The following is a 17,440-nucleotide window of genomic DNA, read 5'->3' as shown; positions in this document are numbered from 1 at the left end:
CACTACTTTCATATCACACACCTACACCACTCTGTTAATGCTTAAAACCACAGTTCCCCATCCAAAGCTATAGTTAGCACATTAAACGAAATGAATCAGCTTTCCAAATGGTTAAGTATGCAAATCATGGCCCATTTACAAGCAGTGCACATGCTAACTAGTTAGCAGATGAGACACGGCAGGGGAGAGAAAAGTATGGTGACTGCATATGTTGCACTGGCAAAATCTGTCCACCTGTCCAGGTTGAGTTTCACAAAAAAAAAACCTCAATGTCAGCTAAATTGCAAACAGATACATTGCAAACAGATACTACCAATGCTTTTACTAAAGCTGCATAGATAAGCAGTCACATCTTACTCCCCACAGCATAAGAGAATGAAGTGTGTTGTTGAGTGAGATCATTCAGAAATACACCATTCCTGTACTGAAAAAAAGTTGGTGAGCACAGTACATTTCTCTCCCTCTACAGTCGAGGAATCTTCACAGGAAGCACAGTCAGGCTATTCATTGCAACAACAAATGCTGTCTTGTTTGGAATTAAGAATGAAAATAAAGCTTTATGGAGCTTGGAAATAAGTTGCCAAAAAAATAAAACCCACCACCCAAATTTTTCCCCAGTAAGACATATGTTTAAACAAGCAGCAGCAAACTGCTTTGCTAGAAACAGTGCATGTACATATTAAATACTTAAAGATGCAGAAAAATCTGTAAGGGGAAAAAGGTTGGCAACAATTTGGACTGTTGAAGACTGTAAGTTACTGCAGAGCAGACAGCCACTACCCAAACTGCATGCAACAAACCATCAAGCAGATATTATCACACTGCAGCAACAGCAGCATCACCAGCCTAGAAAGCATGCCCAGATTCTATATATATGCACACCACAGAATAGCCCGGGTTGAAAAGAACCATAATGATCATCTTGTTCCAACCCTCCTGCTATGTGCAGGGCTGCCAACCACCAGAACAGGCTGCCCAGAGCCACATCCAGCCTGGTCTTGAATGCCTCGAGGGAATTCTGTTCTGCCCCATGTCACAGTGAGTCCAAGGTGGCAGTTCTGGCAGCTGCAGAAGTGTGGGCATTTTCCTGTGTGCCTCTACTGCTAGAACCTCTGTTTCCCCTTCCACCCAGGCAGACCTGGATGCAACAACTATCATGCCAGCATCCTGCCCCATCAAGTTGTCAGTAGGTAAAATGCATTAACAGTATTAGTGCAATGTTTGTAAGAGACACGCTGCTTCGGATGTTCTGCCTGAGACCAGATTTGGTTAGGAGAACAGAGACAGGCTTCTTAACCCTCCAGGGCTGGATAAGTTTCATAAACAGCAGTGATGTAAGGAGAATGAGCATTAAGATCGATGTTTGACAAGTCTTTCCTGCTATTTACCAGAAAAAAAAAGTCTTTGAACTTTTCTCACGTGGCACTGCACCTCGAAGACACCTTTAAGCATAGGATTTACTACTATACATCGACAGGAAAGTGCTCTCCTGGACCTGAGAGTCTCCTAAACATCTCTTACTGCAACTGTTTCATGCCCTTTTCCTCCACCTTCTCCACCTGAATGGCCATAGCCAGCAGCCCCCTCCACAACAGGCACAGCCAACTCAACAGGTATATTTTGTTTCTCAAGGAACGCGAGATGCCCCAATTATTGCTTCATTGATAAACTTCACATCTGGTTTGCACAGCTGAGATACAAACTGGAAAGCTAAAACTTAAAAGTCTAGAGAAAAATAGGGGTTTTATTTACGAAAAATTAAGTTTTTTGTTGTGGTGGTGGTGTTTTGTTTTGTTTTGTAGAGACAAAAGCCTGACCTGCAGTATTTCCTCTCTCTCCTACACCCATATCCTTCTGAAATGTAAACTGTGTACCTTTCTATAATTCAGTTTTAACATTTGTGACCCCTGATTTCCCAAAACCGTCTTGATAGTGATAGTGTGGCATTATTAGTATGCATTTCCCCAACTGACTGCCCCATTAACCATTAATTAATGACAAAAGAAGCAGTTCATGTTCTGAAAGCATGAAACAGATTCAAGCGCAGACAATCCTGCAGCAAGGATGAATAAATAAAGGACAAAAGGCATTTTCCTTTTTATTTCCTGAACACCAAGCAGATAAGAAAGGCAGCAAAATGAAAAGGTTACTCACAATATGCTCGTCTGAGGTGGGATGTCAGGGATGGTTTCCAACATCAGATGCATGCATCTTACTGTGGTCCTGAAGCACAGGCAGCGAGGAGGACAGGAACAGGAGGAACGAGGCAGGAGGAGAAAGCACCAAAAGCCCAGAAGAGCTGAAGGTTTGATCAGCATGGTGTTTGCTGGAGTGTATTTTCCTCAATCCTCAGCTGCAGGGAGCTGACAAAAAAAAAAAGTTTCCCAGCCCTGAGGTCCAGGAGGAGGGGACTCATCAGCATGTGTTTGCAATTAAATTAAGGCAGTTTGACAGTCCAACCGCCCACCCTCTCTGCCATTATGTACATCTCTGCAGATCAGGCTGTTCCCACCCCTCTTTAATTGCAGCGTTGAAATATTAAGTCCTAATTTTTTATTTATTCTTGCCTTGTTACTTACTTTGAACAGCAGGTTAACTCCTTAGGCATCCTTAACTCCATAATGCATCTTTATGGACGATGACCAAAATAATCACTGGGATTCTGACAGCCTGGACTCGAGTTTTAAGCCAAAATTTCTGCTTTAGCAGACTGCAGACTAAGGATGGTATCTCACCTCACAGCCTCTGTCAAACGCAGCACACAGTACCACTTTGGGGATAGTTATTGCATGTATGTGTAACAACTGGTGAAGTGCATTTCCCATCACTTCTGGGAACTCTGAACGCCACCGATAAGAGATTTTAAAAGGGAGACTAACAAAGATAAATAGCCTGGAAATAAAGACCTAAAATCCCCCAGCTGGATGCATTTTGCCATGTCATAGGAAATTGATCAGATATTATTCCAAAGATCTTTTAGTTAATGCAGTTTCATAACACAAAGATACCACTCAGGGAAATGCTGGGGCTTTGGAAAAAACAAAAGGGGCAACTAAGGGGTGAAGAGGGAAAGAAACAATCAGAGCAACCATATTTGGACTGCAGTAACTCCTGCAGAAAACACACACCACAATTTGTTCAGCTCTTTGGAGGATTAAAAAAAAAAAAAAATGCAAAAAAGAAAGATGTGTGCCCAGCTTAATTTATCAATCTTATTACTATAAAGACACTTAGAATGAAAATAGCTTTAACATTACAGTTACCACTGTGTATACGTTCTTACATGTGTATTTTAAACAGACATGAGTGTGAAGCATTAAGCTCGGCGTGAAGCATCACATCATTCCACATCACCTGTGCAATCAACCCAGAGCTTCCCATGAACTTGCACATCTGCTTTGTACTGTACATTGCAACACAGCTAACACAGGGAAATAGTACTTACCCCAGGTGGCCTGCAACCTCCCCAGTTTGCCTTCCCCCTCAGATATTTTGTCACTTGAGCACTCAGAGCAGAAGTGGTGGGTTTTTGTTGGTTTTTTTTTTTTTCCATGTGTGGTTTTATGTGGTTATGTTTGCCAGCCTCCTCTCTCAAAGACCTTGTCAATCAAGGTTTATACAATACCTTCCAGAATATATTAAGATCATACTTCTCTTCACTCAGAAATATCCCAGGTATTTAGCCTTGTGTGTCAACGAACACTGGACAAGTTACCATCATACAGCAGCTGATGCCTCATAGCTGATCTCTTCCAGAGCATCAGGCATGTCAAGCTTGGTAAAAGCTATTTTATTTCTAACTAGGAAGATGGCATAATGCAGCAAGTTTTCTGCACCTAAGGCTCAATCAATCCACTGTTTGTTTGCATTGGCATCACTTGGGAAAGCAGGCAAGTTTGCTCGACACCTCCCCAGCTCCCCTGTGCACCCAACTCATGGTTTTGTGCACACTGTCCTCTAGTGGCCACTCAACCTGCTCCTACACAAACAAGTCGTCACCACCTTCCATGCACATCTGGACAGCTCATGGATTCTGCCTTCAGTTACGTGCCACAGCATAAACCAACCACCTGTAAAAAATAATTCCTTTCCAGGTTTGTTTCCATTGCTAACCGGAGAGCTGCGCTGCTCATCAGTGTGCAGTCTTTGCTTGGGTTGTCATGCAGTTGGTGGCAGCTTCTGGAAGGGACTGATGTGTGTTTATGTATTCTGTGAGATCTGGATTATTAGTAAAGCCAGCAGATTTAACAACAGCCACGTGAGCATAATGGGAATAACTGGAGTGCAAAAAAACAAGTTCTGCAACCCTGAATCTACTTAGAAGCAGATCTTTGCTTGAAGTTGAGGGATACCTTCCCTGCTCTGCCCATCTCCTCCCCATGAGGAATGAGATGCTATGAAGCACTACCAGTCACAGTTCCATTACACACCCATTAGTTCATTTTATTTTGCATTAACATGACAAATTGTTTAAAAAGGAGCGTGCAAATCTGAACAAGAACCAAAAGTTAACTCCTAAGTGACTGGAATGAATGTTCTTGTTTGTGCCCCTTGCTTAAGTATTTCTAGCCTGTGCTAGAAAGAATTCCACACTAACATAGAAGAAGCTTGGGGTTTTCTTGTTTTTAAACACCCTTGTATTGTCATCTACCACTTCTGTCCCAGCAGAAGAATTTCAGAGTACACCTTCTGAAGATTTCATCACTTCCCAGGGAACTGAGACGTATATCTTACTATGAAGTGAACACAAACATTACCTGAAACATAAACATTACCTGTCTTGACAAATTTCATCTACTTAACACCATTGATACAACACATCCACAGCTTTCCAAAGCAGGAAGGGATTTTTTTTTTTTTCCTAGCAAGCATCACATGAAGGAAAGCATTAATGCTGTACTATTCCCATTTCATAGCTTATCTGCGTGTATGATAATGTCCTTTTACAACAGGAAGAAACGATCTACAAATAACTATCACATGGAATAAAGGTCAATAGATACACTCTATTAGTAACAGCTGGGTTTGCTATTATAAACAGTTCCCTACTACAATTGAAGCCAAAGCATTATTCTCAACACTAGTGAAAAGGAAGCCTTGGAATAAGCTCCTAAAATTGGCATTAAGTAAGAATTAAATCACAGCACAGGAGGTAAGAGAGCAGTTACAAAAACGGTGGTAATTGAGAACACATTAAACAAGGTCTTGTCACATTTGGTTTAGAGATCATGTCTGGAAACAGAGAAACAGCCTAAGTGAGCTCTTGATACCTCTGCTCTCTATAAACCTATCAGCCAGGTGAGTGAACTCACTTGTTAAATTTCCTATTAAAATCCAGACCAGTGAGTGCTGTGTATGCTAATTCCAAAACAAATCTTGCACAACTCCATTACATAAATGTTTGGAAATCATCAGATGGGCAGGTTTCTTTTGATTACATTCTGAGGAGGTCATCTAAAACAAACTATGCACCTGCACCATATGATTAAGTGCTCTTAACCAGTGTTTAGTGTCTTAACTTTCAATTATGGAAATAAGTACTTAACTACAAAGTATTCTAATCACAACACGATGCAAAGCCACGTTAAGAAGGCTAAAAAGTCTTTACTGAATTTACTGAAACAGAAACACTCATTAAAAGGAAGTTTTACCACTTTTGTGTGCCTCAGGCCAGTTCAATCCATTCCCACACACAGATTTTTCAGCTTACACACTGGTGATTAAAGCAGCTTGAAGACCATTTCTTTTTTGCAAATTTACTGCGCTGTCTAAACCTAAAGGGAGTCACACACAAAGAAAGCAAAGACTAAAAAAGAAACAGTCAAAGCAGGTAAAATTCAGAGACAGCTTACAGACCACACAAAAAACCCAACCAAACAGTGATGCCATAATTACTAACAACACATACAAAAACTACAGTACAAGTGCTTGTGCAGAGGGAAAATGCATTTACAGTTCCCCTTCCTTTATACACTGTAAGCAATGCTATTTCACAATTATAGTACACAGAAAACTGCTACTATGAGTTTGTTTGGATCTGGGGGGTTGTTTTTTTGGCTAGGGGATGACCAAGAACATATTTTCTGTATAAATATGTATTTATTTACTCAACCTCATCCAGAAAACCAGAATACTGCCAAAAGCCTAGCAGATGTAACACAAAGGCAAAGCTGGTGAAAATCTGTGATAAAAAAAATACCTTTGAGAATTGGAAAATGGGGAATGGTTAAAATAACAACACAGAGCTAAATAAAAGATGCTCTCCCTCAACTGGCCAATGTTAACAGAATCTCAATCAGGTTCATTAGCACGACCTGAACTTCAGGTGCCAATTTTAAACGTAACTTCTTTATGACATCCATGAACAGTTCTGCCATTAATAAATGGAAGGATGACCTGCCAGCCAGAGGTAAAATGCATCCTGTATATGCAGAGGCATGGAAGCTGTGCCACCACACAGAAAGGTGCACACCTGGTCTGACAGTTATTCTAAAGAAATAACTACCAAACACAGAGATGACAGCCTTTGAGGAAGCGCAAGAAAAACTTTATGCAGATTTTATTATGCCTCCATTTATCATCATACACAGAATTCTCATCTGCAGAAAGAAATCCCCTGTGGTTGCCAGATGTACGAGATGGGTGCTTGAAGTTTACAGGAAGCCATCAGCTCAGTGGCCACAGAACCACCCCACTCAAAATAAACCAAAAAAAACCCAAAGGAGCAAGGAAAATGATTCAATAGCTTGGGGGCACTGCAGGCAAGATACAGCCTACAGCTGCTTCAATACCACGTGGCCACCTGTCACACCACACCTACCAGATCATCATCTCAAAGACCAAAAAAAGCCATCAAACAAGGCAAAATTCTCCAACTCGGGTTGAGATAACTATGAGGAATCTGTGTATTTTTCAAGCTGCACAGAACTTTGAAACTCTACTTATCATTACATTGTGCAACTCAATACCACTACATGAATAACCAGCATTTTTTTTTTTTTTTGGCAAGAGAGTCTTATTCCTCCTCAGGAACTGAGGAGACAGCTTAAAATAGATATCAAGGTGATACCGATGTAAGTGCTTCTGATGGGGTAACATCTTTCATAACTTCATTACCTACTAAGTGTTTTTTCTGCTGCCATTCTTTTTGGTTTTACCCTCAGCTATAGGAGTACCACACATCAGTATGAGCTCGAGGGTTTCTTTTCAGGCTATGTTGGTCTACGCAGATTTGTCAAAGCAAATCAACGTGGAATCTCCTCCCATCAGCATTACAGGAAGACTTAGGAATAAAAATCAACACCCATAAAACTGCACTGCTCTTCTGTCCATTGATGCAAGTCTGTTAAAGCATCTATTTCTTTGTTGCAGTAATAAACTGCCAAGGCAACCTCATTCCACTTGCTGTATGTGGACTAACGTGTACACAAGCTGCATTCCAGTCACCCTGCTATGACAAGGGTGCACACAGGAACACCTAAGTCAGAATTACATCAATTTGGTGTTCCAGAGTTTCCACATATCCTCCACAGACCTCTTTGGCTCATTTCCCAGGATACAAACCATGCCCAGGCTAGAGCTCTGCACTCCACTCCAGTCAAGCAGATTTTAGTTCACACATCACTGCAAAACCTGCAGATCCTGCTTTCACAGCCAGTATTCACCATCTCTGCTGCCCATCTCCTCCCCACCCTCATCCCCATTCAGGATTACTCTGTAAACACTTCTGGAGACAACAGTCACAACTTTGAACACTTGAGCATCCTGTCAAAGCTCAGCTTCACTACTCCTCACCTGACTCCACTGCTTTAAAAGAAAAAAACAAAAACAATTTCACATGTAATACTCTAAAACAGGTGTTTCCCACCAAGAAAACGAATAATCTGTAAACGTTTCTACCTTTTACTGAAAATCAGTATGTAAAAAAAAGCAAAGCTGGGACCAACCAAAGGGGAGCTGATGCCTTCCTTCTGCATTCAAAATCTGGACATCTCAAGAGTAACACCAGAACTTCTTTTCTGTAAAAGTTGTGCTTTTTTCACATTTCTAGAAGAAAAAGATTTGCCAGGTCAGCTTTTACTAACAATCTTCATCCTCCTTTGAACACACACCATGGTAAACACACGGCAGGTAGAGTGGGAGAGAGCACAGACACCAAAGGCCTTTGGGGAACTGCTTAAGAATCTAAGAACATTTAAAAACTGCAATTCAGTAGAGCAGCCATCTCTGTGCAGTTAGTTTCAGGGAATTAAATCCTCCATTCTGTAAGCAGTCAAGCACTTCACCAACTTGCTACCTAAGGAATTCCTGCTGTAGAATAAAACTATAGCACACAACCAAGAAGAAAGAGGAAACTTAAAAAAAAGCTATAATGTTTAAGTATACAGCAGCCACATTCCCCAATCAGCCTACTGCCTTGGGTGGTCATATTAGCAGGCAAGCAAGTGGTATACGTTTGTCAAGCCCTAAGTAGTATTTTATTTTCTGCCTACTCCCATATCCTAGAAGGAAATTACTTTTCCCTGTAATAAAGCAGGTAATATTTCAAGGGATCAGGCAAAGGCAGACTCAAGACCTTTTCTCTCAAAAAGTTTACAGGGGGATCTGGCTTTAGTTCAGAGGGTTTCGTTTCTTCCTCTTCTCGCCTCTCATCCTCGGTCTCCTCACAGTTGTTGTTATCATCCGATGGGTTGGAGATGCGACTGGCAAAGACCTCTTTGTCCAAGAAAACAATAGTTTCCATGCGACGGCGACGCACACGTCTTCGTTTAAACCTAGGAGGGTTCTTCAGGCCGTTCCCGTTTTTGCCCATTGTTTCCTGATGTATGATTCTTTTAATGGTTCCTCGGATGGCGATGCGAGCCAGGTCCTGGAGGCTGCGAACTGCCACAGGGGCTAAAACAAAACGACAATCATGAACAGAGATGGAGAAAGTCTCCTCAAGAGCGCTCTCAGGAAAAGCTGCATTTGCTCAAATTAAATCAGGCCACTTGAATTCCCTGCTGCGATTACAGCAACAGCTCCATTCAATTCCTGTCAACTCCGGTAAACTGCATTGTAGCTTCCCAAACAAAATTTAATCACGCATTTCTCTCATTAACTGGAGAGAAAGAATGGGATGAAAGAAGAGTTTCGTATTTTGATGTCAAGTCCTCACAGTTATTTTAAGATACGCATTTTGGAGACTGTAAGAATGTGGACTTAGTTACTGATACTGTGACTATTTAATAACCCAGATATTTTCCTTCTGTAGATATCTAGACCTAAAGTCTATTCAGTTCACCCACAAACGATTTGCCTATTGTGAGTTTATTGCAGCTTTGCCAAGTTCTTTATTTATAAAACATAAGTACTATTTATGTTCATCAAAAACCGTTTCAGACGTAGCAGGAGAAGACTGGCTGGAAATCATTTGGTAAAAGTAATTTTAGAAACATACAATAACTTACTGTGTTTAAAATAAAAACCCTCCCACACTGTTTGGAAGACTTCATTTTTCTGTTTCTTTGCTGCCAGCATGTAAATTCACAACACAACTCATATAGCATCAATGCACGTCTGCCTACAAAGGCACCATACAAAGCATGCTCAAATGCAGACTTAGGGGACTTTATGGTGCTGTACAGACTGCTTACTGAGCTGCTTTTTGTCACACAAAGACACCTTTCCAGAATAAGACCAAAGCCTGACTAATCTCTTTATGAGTATCTTTGTCTTTGCAAGTTCTTAAGAGGCCGCTTTACACCAAAGTCTTAAGCTGAAGATTGGGGCCATGGCATACAACTGCACTTCAAACAGCTAACCAAAAACTGCACAACTCAGATTCCTCAACTGTTCCAAGCTGAGGATAATTCTGACTTGTTTTGGGTAGGACTACATTTGTTCACAGTTACCATTTATGCATTCTTTACCACCACAGCACAGCACCCAACAACTATGAACGCAGGTGGTCTGGGATTGAAACCGATGCCTGTAATGACCAGACATTTCCTTAAAGCTTGGGTACAGTTTTTTGTTTTGGTTTGTTTTTTTTTTTTTTTTGGTTTTGTTTTGTTTTTACACACAACATTAATATTTAGAATTTATTCTACACGATTGAGTCAACCTGCTGCTAGGATCAAAGACAGGATTCCTGTGTTGGGACCCAATCAAAATGGACAACTGCTCCAAGAAGGAAAACCAGCTGGAATAATTTTTATGGAAATATACATAGCAACATCACAACTAAGGAACCAAGATACATCTTCTAGTCAAACAGCAGATGAAATCCCCCCCATAGCCAAGAACGTTTGTACTCACGCAAGTGAACAAGCCTCGACTTTCCTGAATCTGTGTGGTTGGGCTGAATCAAAGGAGCAAAAGAAACAGCAAGAATCTTCTTGGTTTCCCAGGCAGAAGGACCAGTACGAGTTATCTTAGTTAACTAGACCAAAACAGGGAGATCATTGTCCTTTGTGTGAAACACAGTAAGATTTCTAAATAGAAAATGAACAAGCAATCCTCTGCCTCTACAAGTGGCTACAGTACTGGAAATTAATACAATAAAAAGTCAGGTAATAATAGGCATCAATTGTTTTCCTCCAGAAAATTCAGACATCCTGGCAGAATTAGCCCCACGTAGCTCTGCCCAGTGCAATAGAATACAAGCACTGGCAGTTTGGGTCACCCTGCTTTCCAGTCCTTCCCCAGTTCTGAATCAGAACAGCCACATCCAACCAGTAAGAAAAAAACATCAGTCTCAGATGAACATCCACTCTTGAAGGAAGACTGCAACACACTGAATATCAGTTACAGCTTAAATCAACCACTAATGCATCTTAATGAGAAGAAGCTCTGCACTGTTAACCCCAGCTACCTTGCAGGAAGTGCAACATCAGCTACCTAACACCTTGACCGCTCAAGTTTATTAGATAACCCAACTTCACATCAAAATTTGGTGTAAAGTGATCATCTGAATTACCATATTGAGTTTACAGACAGAGCAGTAACTCACATTTTACTAAAAACCATTGACATTTGTAAATAGGGACAACTTACAAGCTCTTTCATAAGCCAGTTAGAGTATAAAGCCTTCCAAAAAGCAATTTTGTACTTTGTCATAAGTGCAATGCTAGATTATATAACTTGAACAAAGCTTTCTTACACTTTCCTGCAGCATGGAAATAAAGTTGCAATTAACAACAAAAGATCAGCACATGCTATGAATTCTGTGGTAGAACTTAAACACTACGAAGCGTTCAGAGTACTGCTTCCATTCTGAATGAAAACTGGTGCACCTCATGCTTCCTGCAATTTGCCAAACCACTGCTGAAAGAGGTGCAAATTAACAAAAAAAAGTTACTGGCTACACTGAGATCAGAATTGAAAACAAGTGACAAATAGGTAGAAAGATACTCAACCTTCTCTTCAAGGGGCATGACGAGAATTCCCCCAACTTTCAAGAGGTTCTTCATGTAGTCTTCATGTTCCTTCTGAACTCCAGCACCGCAGTAAACGCGGTCATATTGAGTGCAGTCTGGGGAAATCTCTAAACAGTTTCCAGTAACAAAAGATGGCTCACAAAATTCAAACCTAAAACAAAAAAAAACACCAAGAAAATGCATATCACACAAGAATATCACAATTTAGCAAATGAATTACTTCTGTGGTTCTGGAAGAATGAGGAGAATGAGAAATACTACAGAAATATTTCATGGTGTTTCTCCTCCCAAGCCTTTGTGTTCTGGAGATGATCAAAACAGAGCACAGTTGAAGTTTCAAAACCACAAAAAGAACGAGGTGAGAACGCTCAGATGAACGCTTCTGAAGGGCATCAATGCATAATTTCACACCTGATTTGCATAAAATTAGGCAGCGCTGAAGTTTTAAGTTACCTACTGCTCTTTCAGTTATAATACCCAAATGTAAGGGTTAGACCTGCAATTCTACAAGTGGAGACCTGAGGACTGCAGCACCAGGTCCTCAACATTTTCAGAAGCTCTTAAATGTCTTTCAGATGTTCTGGGGAAGGCTGATGCTTCAGCAACGTGTGCTGAACACAATGGGAGTTTTGCCATTCATTTCAAAATAGCCATGATTTCACTCTTCTTAAAACACTTCTTGTCTGTTTCATTTTTGATTTAGTTTACAATCAAATTGAGTAATTTCAAATGCTTCTGCTTTCTGTATATACTCCAAAATCCACATGAGCTTTAAGGCCTAGGTTTTAGAGCTGATACAACATATATTCTTCTGCCAGCACCTCAGCACAGTATCTACTTACTCCCAAACACTTCCTCAAGCTTTTGGCTTTTGCAACCATGCTAGACTTCACAGCAGCTGGCTAACAGCCCCCACACGTGGCGTTGTAACAGTCTGATAACCCAGCAGCCATTATCTATCAGCAATGCCAGTTTTCTAGTCACAGTGATTTCTGAATTCAGTTGACTTTTGTTTTATCACTATCTGCCCAGAGAAAGAAGAAAAGCCTTCCCTAAAATCCCTGCTCAAACAATAGCAACGTGACTCTGGGAAGCAGAGAGTCATCTGTGTGCAAGCACCTTCCAGGCAGAAAAATTTCAGTCTGCTGCCAGCCTCAAGAAAAGATGGCTCTTATCAGCAGCTTTCCAGTACTGCAGTAACAGCACAAAACTGAGTAGTTTGAATTCCATCACTGAAGACTTCAATTTTCTTCCTCCCACAACAGGACGACTTTCAGGTAGCCAGAGATGCTTTCCTTTCATGTTTGAACAAACCGTGAGACAGATCCAAAAAACGAGACAGCTACAACTTTCATTGCTGAGGTTGCTTTTGGCAATGCTTATCCTGCTAGAAAGTTATTAATTTTGACAGCAGCAGAATGGATGTTGTAAGGGAGAACATAAATCAATTCCCAAGCAGCTTTAGTACTAACTTAATCATTATAAAAATACCTCCTTGTTTTAAAGATACCATTTCTATTCTTCTGAGACTAAACATATTAGGTCACTACCAACATCAGTTCATTTTCTTCTGATAACACGCAGATCACAAGCATAATTATTACTGTCACTTGCAGTTTCCAAGTTGCTATCTGTAATTGCACTGTAAAATAAGTAACTGTTTTCAGCTTCTTTCAGGCTCTGTCACATCACAGCTGCTGGTAGGAACACCACCACAATTCCTGAAACTCCTCCACAACACATATGAGCTTAGAAGGTCACACACTGCAGCTCAACAATCCTAAGGAGCCAGAATCCTCAGATTACCCTGAATGCAGAGTTGCCCCAACTAAAGCCAAGCACATGAGATGGAACTCAATGGCCATTCCGAAATCTTACTTGTCAAAGCTGTCGCTTGTTTTGATGAAGAAGTCCAATTTCTGCTTTGCATATTCAATCACATCAGAATGAAGCTCCACACCATGGTTAACACCAAAAGGACCTGAAAATTTAAAAGAACAGGTACCAGGAAATGCTAACAGGCAACACAAAATGCAGCAGAACTAACACAGTTTTGGTTGCTTCCTGTACCAGATTACCCCCCAAGAAGGCAGGCAGTCAGTGGTTGTGCAGAGTCAGGCATCTTACAAATACAATGGGAAGCACAACCCTACACTCAATCTCCAACAGCAAATAAGGGTGTTTTGCACCATCCACTTGGAATCAGCAGGCTTAACTATACAAAGTAGACTGCAGGAGGGAAACACTGACAGTGAAGAAACACTGTTGATCTGAAGCTGATCACATGGGGAAAACTCTAAGGTGTAGAGCATATTTTAATAAATCCTCCTGAAATCTCTACGTTGTTTTATATTATACCCCTTTCTGATATGCTAAAAGTTTCCTCATCAAAGACATTAGGACCAATGACCTCAGTTGTACCTCAATTAACAACAATAAATTAGAAAGATACAGATGTTATTCAGCACTCATGTTTTTTTATATTCTGATTGATAACGTTTCCAGGAGGAAGAGTCAACTCCCAGAGTAACATATTGGCAACCAAAATAATCACAGAATCACAAGGTTGGAAATGACCTGCAAGATCATTTGTCCAACCACCCTCCCATTCCTATTAGTACCACAAGCAATCTAACTAACCTAGCAGAAAACAACAAATGTGACCCCGTAAAAGGCCCTGGGATGTAGGAGTGGGGCTCTATCCTGACAAGAAACATTCCAGCAGCTAAAATTCCTGACACCCCCACAAGAGGACAGAACATACCCCATAGCCATTTATTTATCCTGGCAGCCAAAAGCAGACAAACACTGACTTCAGAAATGCTTGAGGGCAGACTGCTATTATACAATATTACTTTGAAGCTTTTCACCTACTGCGGATGTGGTCACAAAACCAATTCTGATGCATGAACTATGCTTCCACAGATCCTATTCCCCACCTACATATTGATAAGAACCAAAACTGGATGCCAGATGTGTTACAGTCTAGAAAGGACAGCACAAAAAATAACAAGGCACTGAGCAGCTACAGTCAGAGGTTTCTCTGAGCACGCTCAAACCCAGTTTAAGCAACAGCATTCCCGCTCCTGAAGTCTTGAACTGGGCTCTTGCTTAAGCAGCAACAAACCAAAGTTTGTGCCAGTCCTGCAGGAATCCACAAGAGTAACCTGTGTAACTGCACTGGTGCCTGCTCCAACTTGCCACAGAAACCTGGACACCATCCAGATCCAGAAAGAAAGCTGCATGAAATCCTGATAAATAGGCCAGCTGAATCAATGCATTCTTTACTTTGCTAGATATCATTTTGTTTCATTACTTGAGGAATGCATCTTTCCTCATTTCAAGGCTTTCTTAAAAAGAAAAAAGAAATAAATCACACAACAAAAGCCTAATGAAAATAGTTAGCACGATTGAAAAGTTATTTACCCAAGATGAGTCCAACCATAGAACTCAGATAGCCAGTGCCACTGCCAAGATTCAAAAATGACAGCCCTGGCTGCAGATCCAAAGCTTCCATCACCTCAGAGTAAATGCAGGGTGCTGAAAGATGAATATTTCCATGCTTCCATGCCAAGTCCTTGTAGGCATTGTCTTTGAACTCCTCCAAGTAGTAGTCAGCTCGATCAATGGCACGGAATGCCTGCTCTACCAGCTCTGTCCGGATATATTGTGCCTCCTTCAGGTTATCAATTAACTCATCGTTGTCTTCTCCTGCACTTACTGCACCTCCCATCTTCAACCTTTGTGTAAGCACTAGAACTGAAGAAGAATAAAGAGAAGGTGAGGTGCAGAGAATGCATCTGAGCTCAGGTATGCTGCTGCATATTCTTTGTGAGAGACCTGTATGTACCTGAAGCTCAACAAGCAGCAAAAAAACCAAAACCAAAACCAAACCAAACAAACAAACCAAAGAAGCATTACTACCATCCCAGCCAACCAAACCATGAAGAAAATAGAGCAGATCTGGTATTTAGTACTGACACCAGTAGGGAAAATTAGAACAGATAACTTAGATGATTGTTTTCAAACAACACTGACATAATCCCAGCGTGTCAGCTGTTCCACCGAACCCTTTTACACAGGAGGTTACTTTGGATGTTATGCTCACAGGTCATTCTTCACTGCGAATCCAAGCAAAAAGTTAAATCTGGCTTGCCAGTCAGAAATCTTGCTACTTGTAGACTATTTCTAATGTATCAAGAGGAAATTGAAAGACAGGTTGAAAGGAAAACCTCAAGCTGCACGTTCAAAGAAAACCCGAGGACTGGGGGTTTGCAGAGGTTACAATCTCTGATCTAAATATAGGTACAGCTTGCTTTCCTTAGCAAATGCACTTTCACACAGCTCATCAGAGCACAGGCCATCACCAGTGAAGGACCACAATACAGACTGCAGCTGCTGAGACAATTTTCACCAAATCCAATGGAATCCAAATTATTCCAACCTTCTGTCCTCCATCCCCCATTTAAAAAAAAAGAGGGGGGGTGGGGGGGAGGCAGGGAAGAGCAGCCCTTTTCAAAAAGAAACAACTTTTTTTTTTAATGCATTTATTTACAATGCCTTTCTGTGCTCCCAGTGACAACCACAGAAGCAGCAGCCTTAGAATTTATTCCTGGGATCAGAAGATCTGCCTACAGCGAAATCGTTGGGGTTTGTTACGTTCAGCAAAGTGAAAGTTAAACGCTTCCAGAGGAAACAAAAAACCTGCAAGAGCCCAAGAAAGTTTCACAGTTACCCAAGTGACACACCAGCCCCATCACCTACAGAGAGACAGAAACTAAGACGTACTCATGCAAAGAATTCAAGCTAGTTTTTAATCCATTCTTTCAATACAGCCTCAAACACACCAACTCAATATCAGACCACTAGCAAACCTTGAAGAAAAAGAAAACCACCCCTTTCCTTTCTATAGTATATAGTAACTCCTTCAGCTTCTCTACACACACACACATACAAAAAAAAATAACTATGGTGCTGCAATTTCACAGCAAATTTAAGACTTAGGTGGGTTCATCAGCCAACGTGATTCTTCCTTCTCTTCTTACACACAGGTTGACTTGCTGCAACCACACTTGGAGGGCTGGGTGCCTACGGGCAGCACACACTTGCTGTAGCACTCTGCATTGAAATACTCTTTCCTGAAGGAATTCCTGACTTCTTCTGTTGTTTAACACATTAAGCACTTGCGCTTTTTTTCCGCTTTTGTTATTAAAATCTGCACTTTCAGCTTTAAAGCATAAAAATAAAGCCTTTAACAGTGCTGCATTTTGGGTCCCAAACCAATACACGCAACCCCCGCTGGGACAACAGGTCCGACCTGCTATCAGCTCAATAGACAGCAAGTAAGGAAGGACTTACAGTAAGTAAGTAAGCAGTCCGTAAGGAGCCCCACGGCCACAAGGCTCCCTACAGGTGTCACTGAAGCATTACTTTCGCTGAGCACTCACTGACCTCCAACAGAACAAGTGTTTTATTGCAGACGGCGGCTTACCCACTTCGGCTAATTCCACATTTGTATTCTTTTCCTGCCTTTCTCCCTTTGGGAGGTGGAACACACAGCACGGGGAGGCGTTACCTTTAACAAACCTTTCCAATTCGGTTCCCCGCACCCCCGGCTGCACTTTGCACACAAACCACGAGCAGATGACAACGCAGGCACGGCACCAAGCAGCCTTCCAGCACCACAGCAGCCCTCTGCCATCTTCACAACCACCCCCCACAGAACGCCCTCCATCACACGCCTCGAACAGAGCAGCAAAAACAAAGCCCACACGTTACAACGCAATCAGGGCACAAGAACAACACACTAAAGCGCAGTTCTTCGCCTCCACGGGCAGCCTAACATCACTCGCTCTGACATTACGTGCTACGTAAGGATCCTCGTCCCACTGAGCCGTACCTGGGAGGCAGCGCGGCCCGGTTCTACCCGCTCGCTCCCGGCCCGGCTCTGCCCGCAGCTGTAAACACTGCCCCACCGAGCGCCGGCCGTGCACTGCGCATGCGCGGCACGCACCATCGCG

General features: G+C 41.7%; 2 protein-coding genes across 2 annotated transcripts in view; both read right to left on the bottom strand.

The window, feature by feature from the left end:
- LOC128080887 (peroxidasin homolog) overlaps nt 1-5,471 on the bottom strand; it is a 44,980-nt gene extending 39,509 nt beyond the window's left edge. The window contains exon 1 of the mRNA XM_052683659.1: nt 2,155-5,471. Within this exon, the coding sequence (XP_052539619.1) occupies nt 2,155-2,318 (164 nt within the window). The 5' untranslated portion in view covers nt 2,319-5,471. The remainder of the gene's footprint in view (nt 1-2,154) is intronic.
- Nucleotides 5,472-5,584: 113 nt separating this feature from the next.
- On the bottom strand, nt 5,585-17,438 carry PCMTD2 (protein-L-isoaspartate (D-aspartate) O-methyltransferase domain containing 2). Its single transcript, XM_052683662.1, has 6 exons — nt 17,320-17,438; nt 14,847-15,179; nt 13,299-13,401; nt 11,400-11,571; nt 10,300-10,423; nt 5,585-8,895 (listed from the first exon to the last, which is right to left on the bottom strand). The coding sequence occupies exons 2-6, from the start codon at nt 15,151-15,153 to the stop codon at nt 8,513-8,515; spliced, it is 1,089 nt and encodes a 362-aa protein (XP_052539622.1). The 5' UTR covers nt 15,154-15,179; nt 17,320-17,438; the 3' UTR covers nt 5,585-8,512.
- Nucleotides 17,439-17,440: the final 2 nt, after the last annotated feature.

Source organism: Tympanuchus pallidicinctus, unplaced genomic scaffold (genome assembly GCF_026119805.1).
Source record: "Tympanuchus pallidicinctus isolate F22 unplaced genomic scaffold, pur_lepc_1.0 scaffold20, whole genome shotgun sequence".
Classification (NCBI taxonomy): Eukaryota; Metazoa; Chordata; class Aves; order Galliformes; family Phasianidae; genus Tympanuchus; species Tympanuchus pallidicinctus.
Note: the sequence above shows the minus strand (reverse complement) of the source record. Positions and strands in the feature narration are given on the sequence as shown.

Bases quoted from the DNA above. Each gene is read 5' to 3' on its own strand.
- PCMTD2 (XM_052683662.1), bottom strand. From the start codon at position 15,153: ATGGGAGGTGCAGTAAGTGCAGGAGAAGACAACGATGAGTTAATTGAT. The intron at 10,424-11,399 runs GTTGAGTATCTT...GTTTTGGTCTAG, and splicing joins TCATGCCCCTTGAAGAGAAG to TTAACTAAGATAACTCGTAC. The intron at 8,896-10,299 runs GTGAGTACAAAC...GTTTTGTTTTAG, and splicing joins GTCGAGGCTTGTTCACTTGC to CCCCTGTGGCAGTTCGCAGC.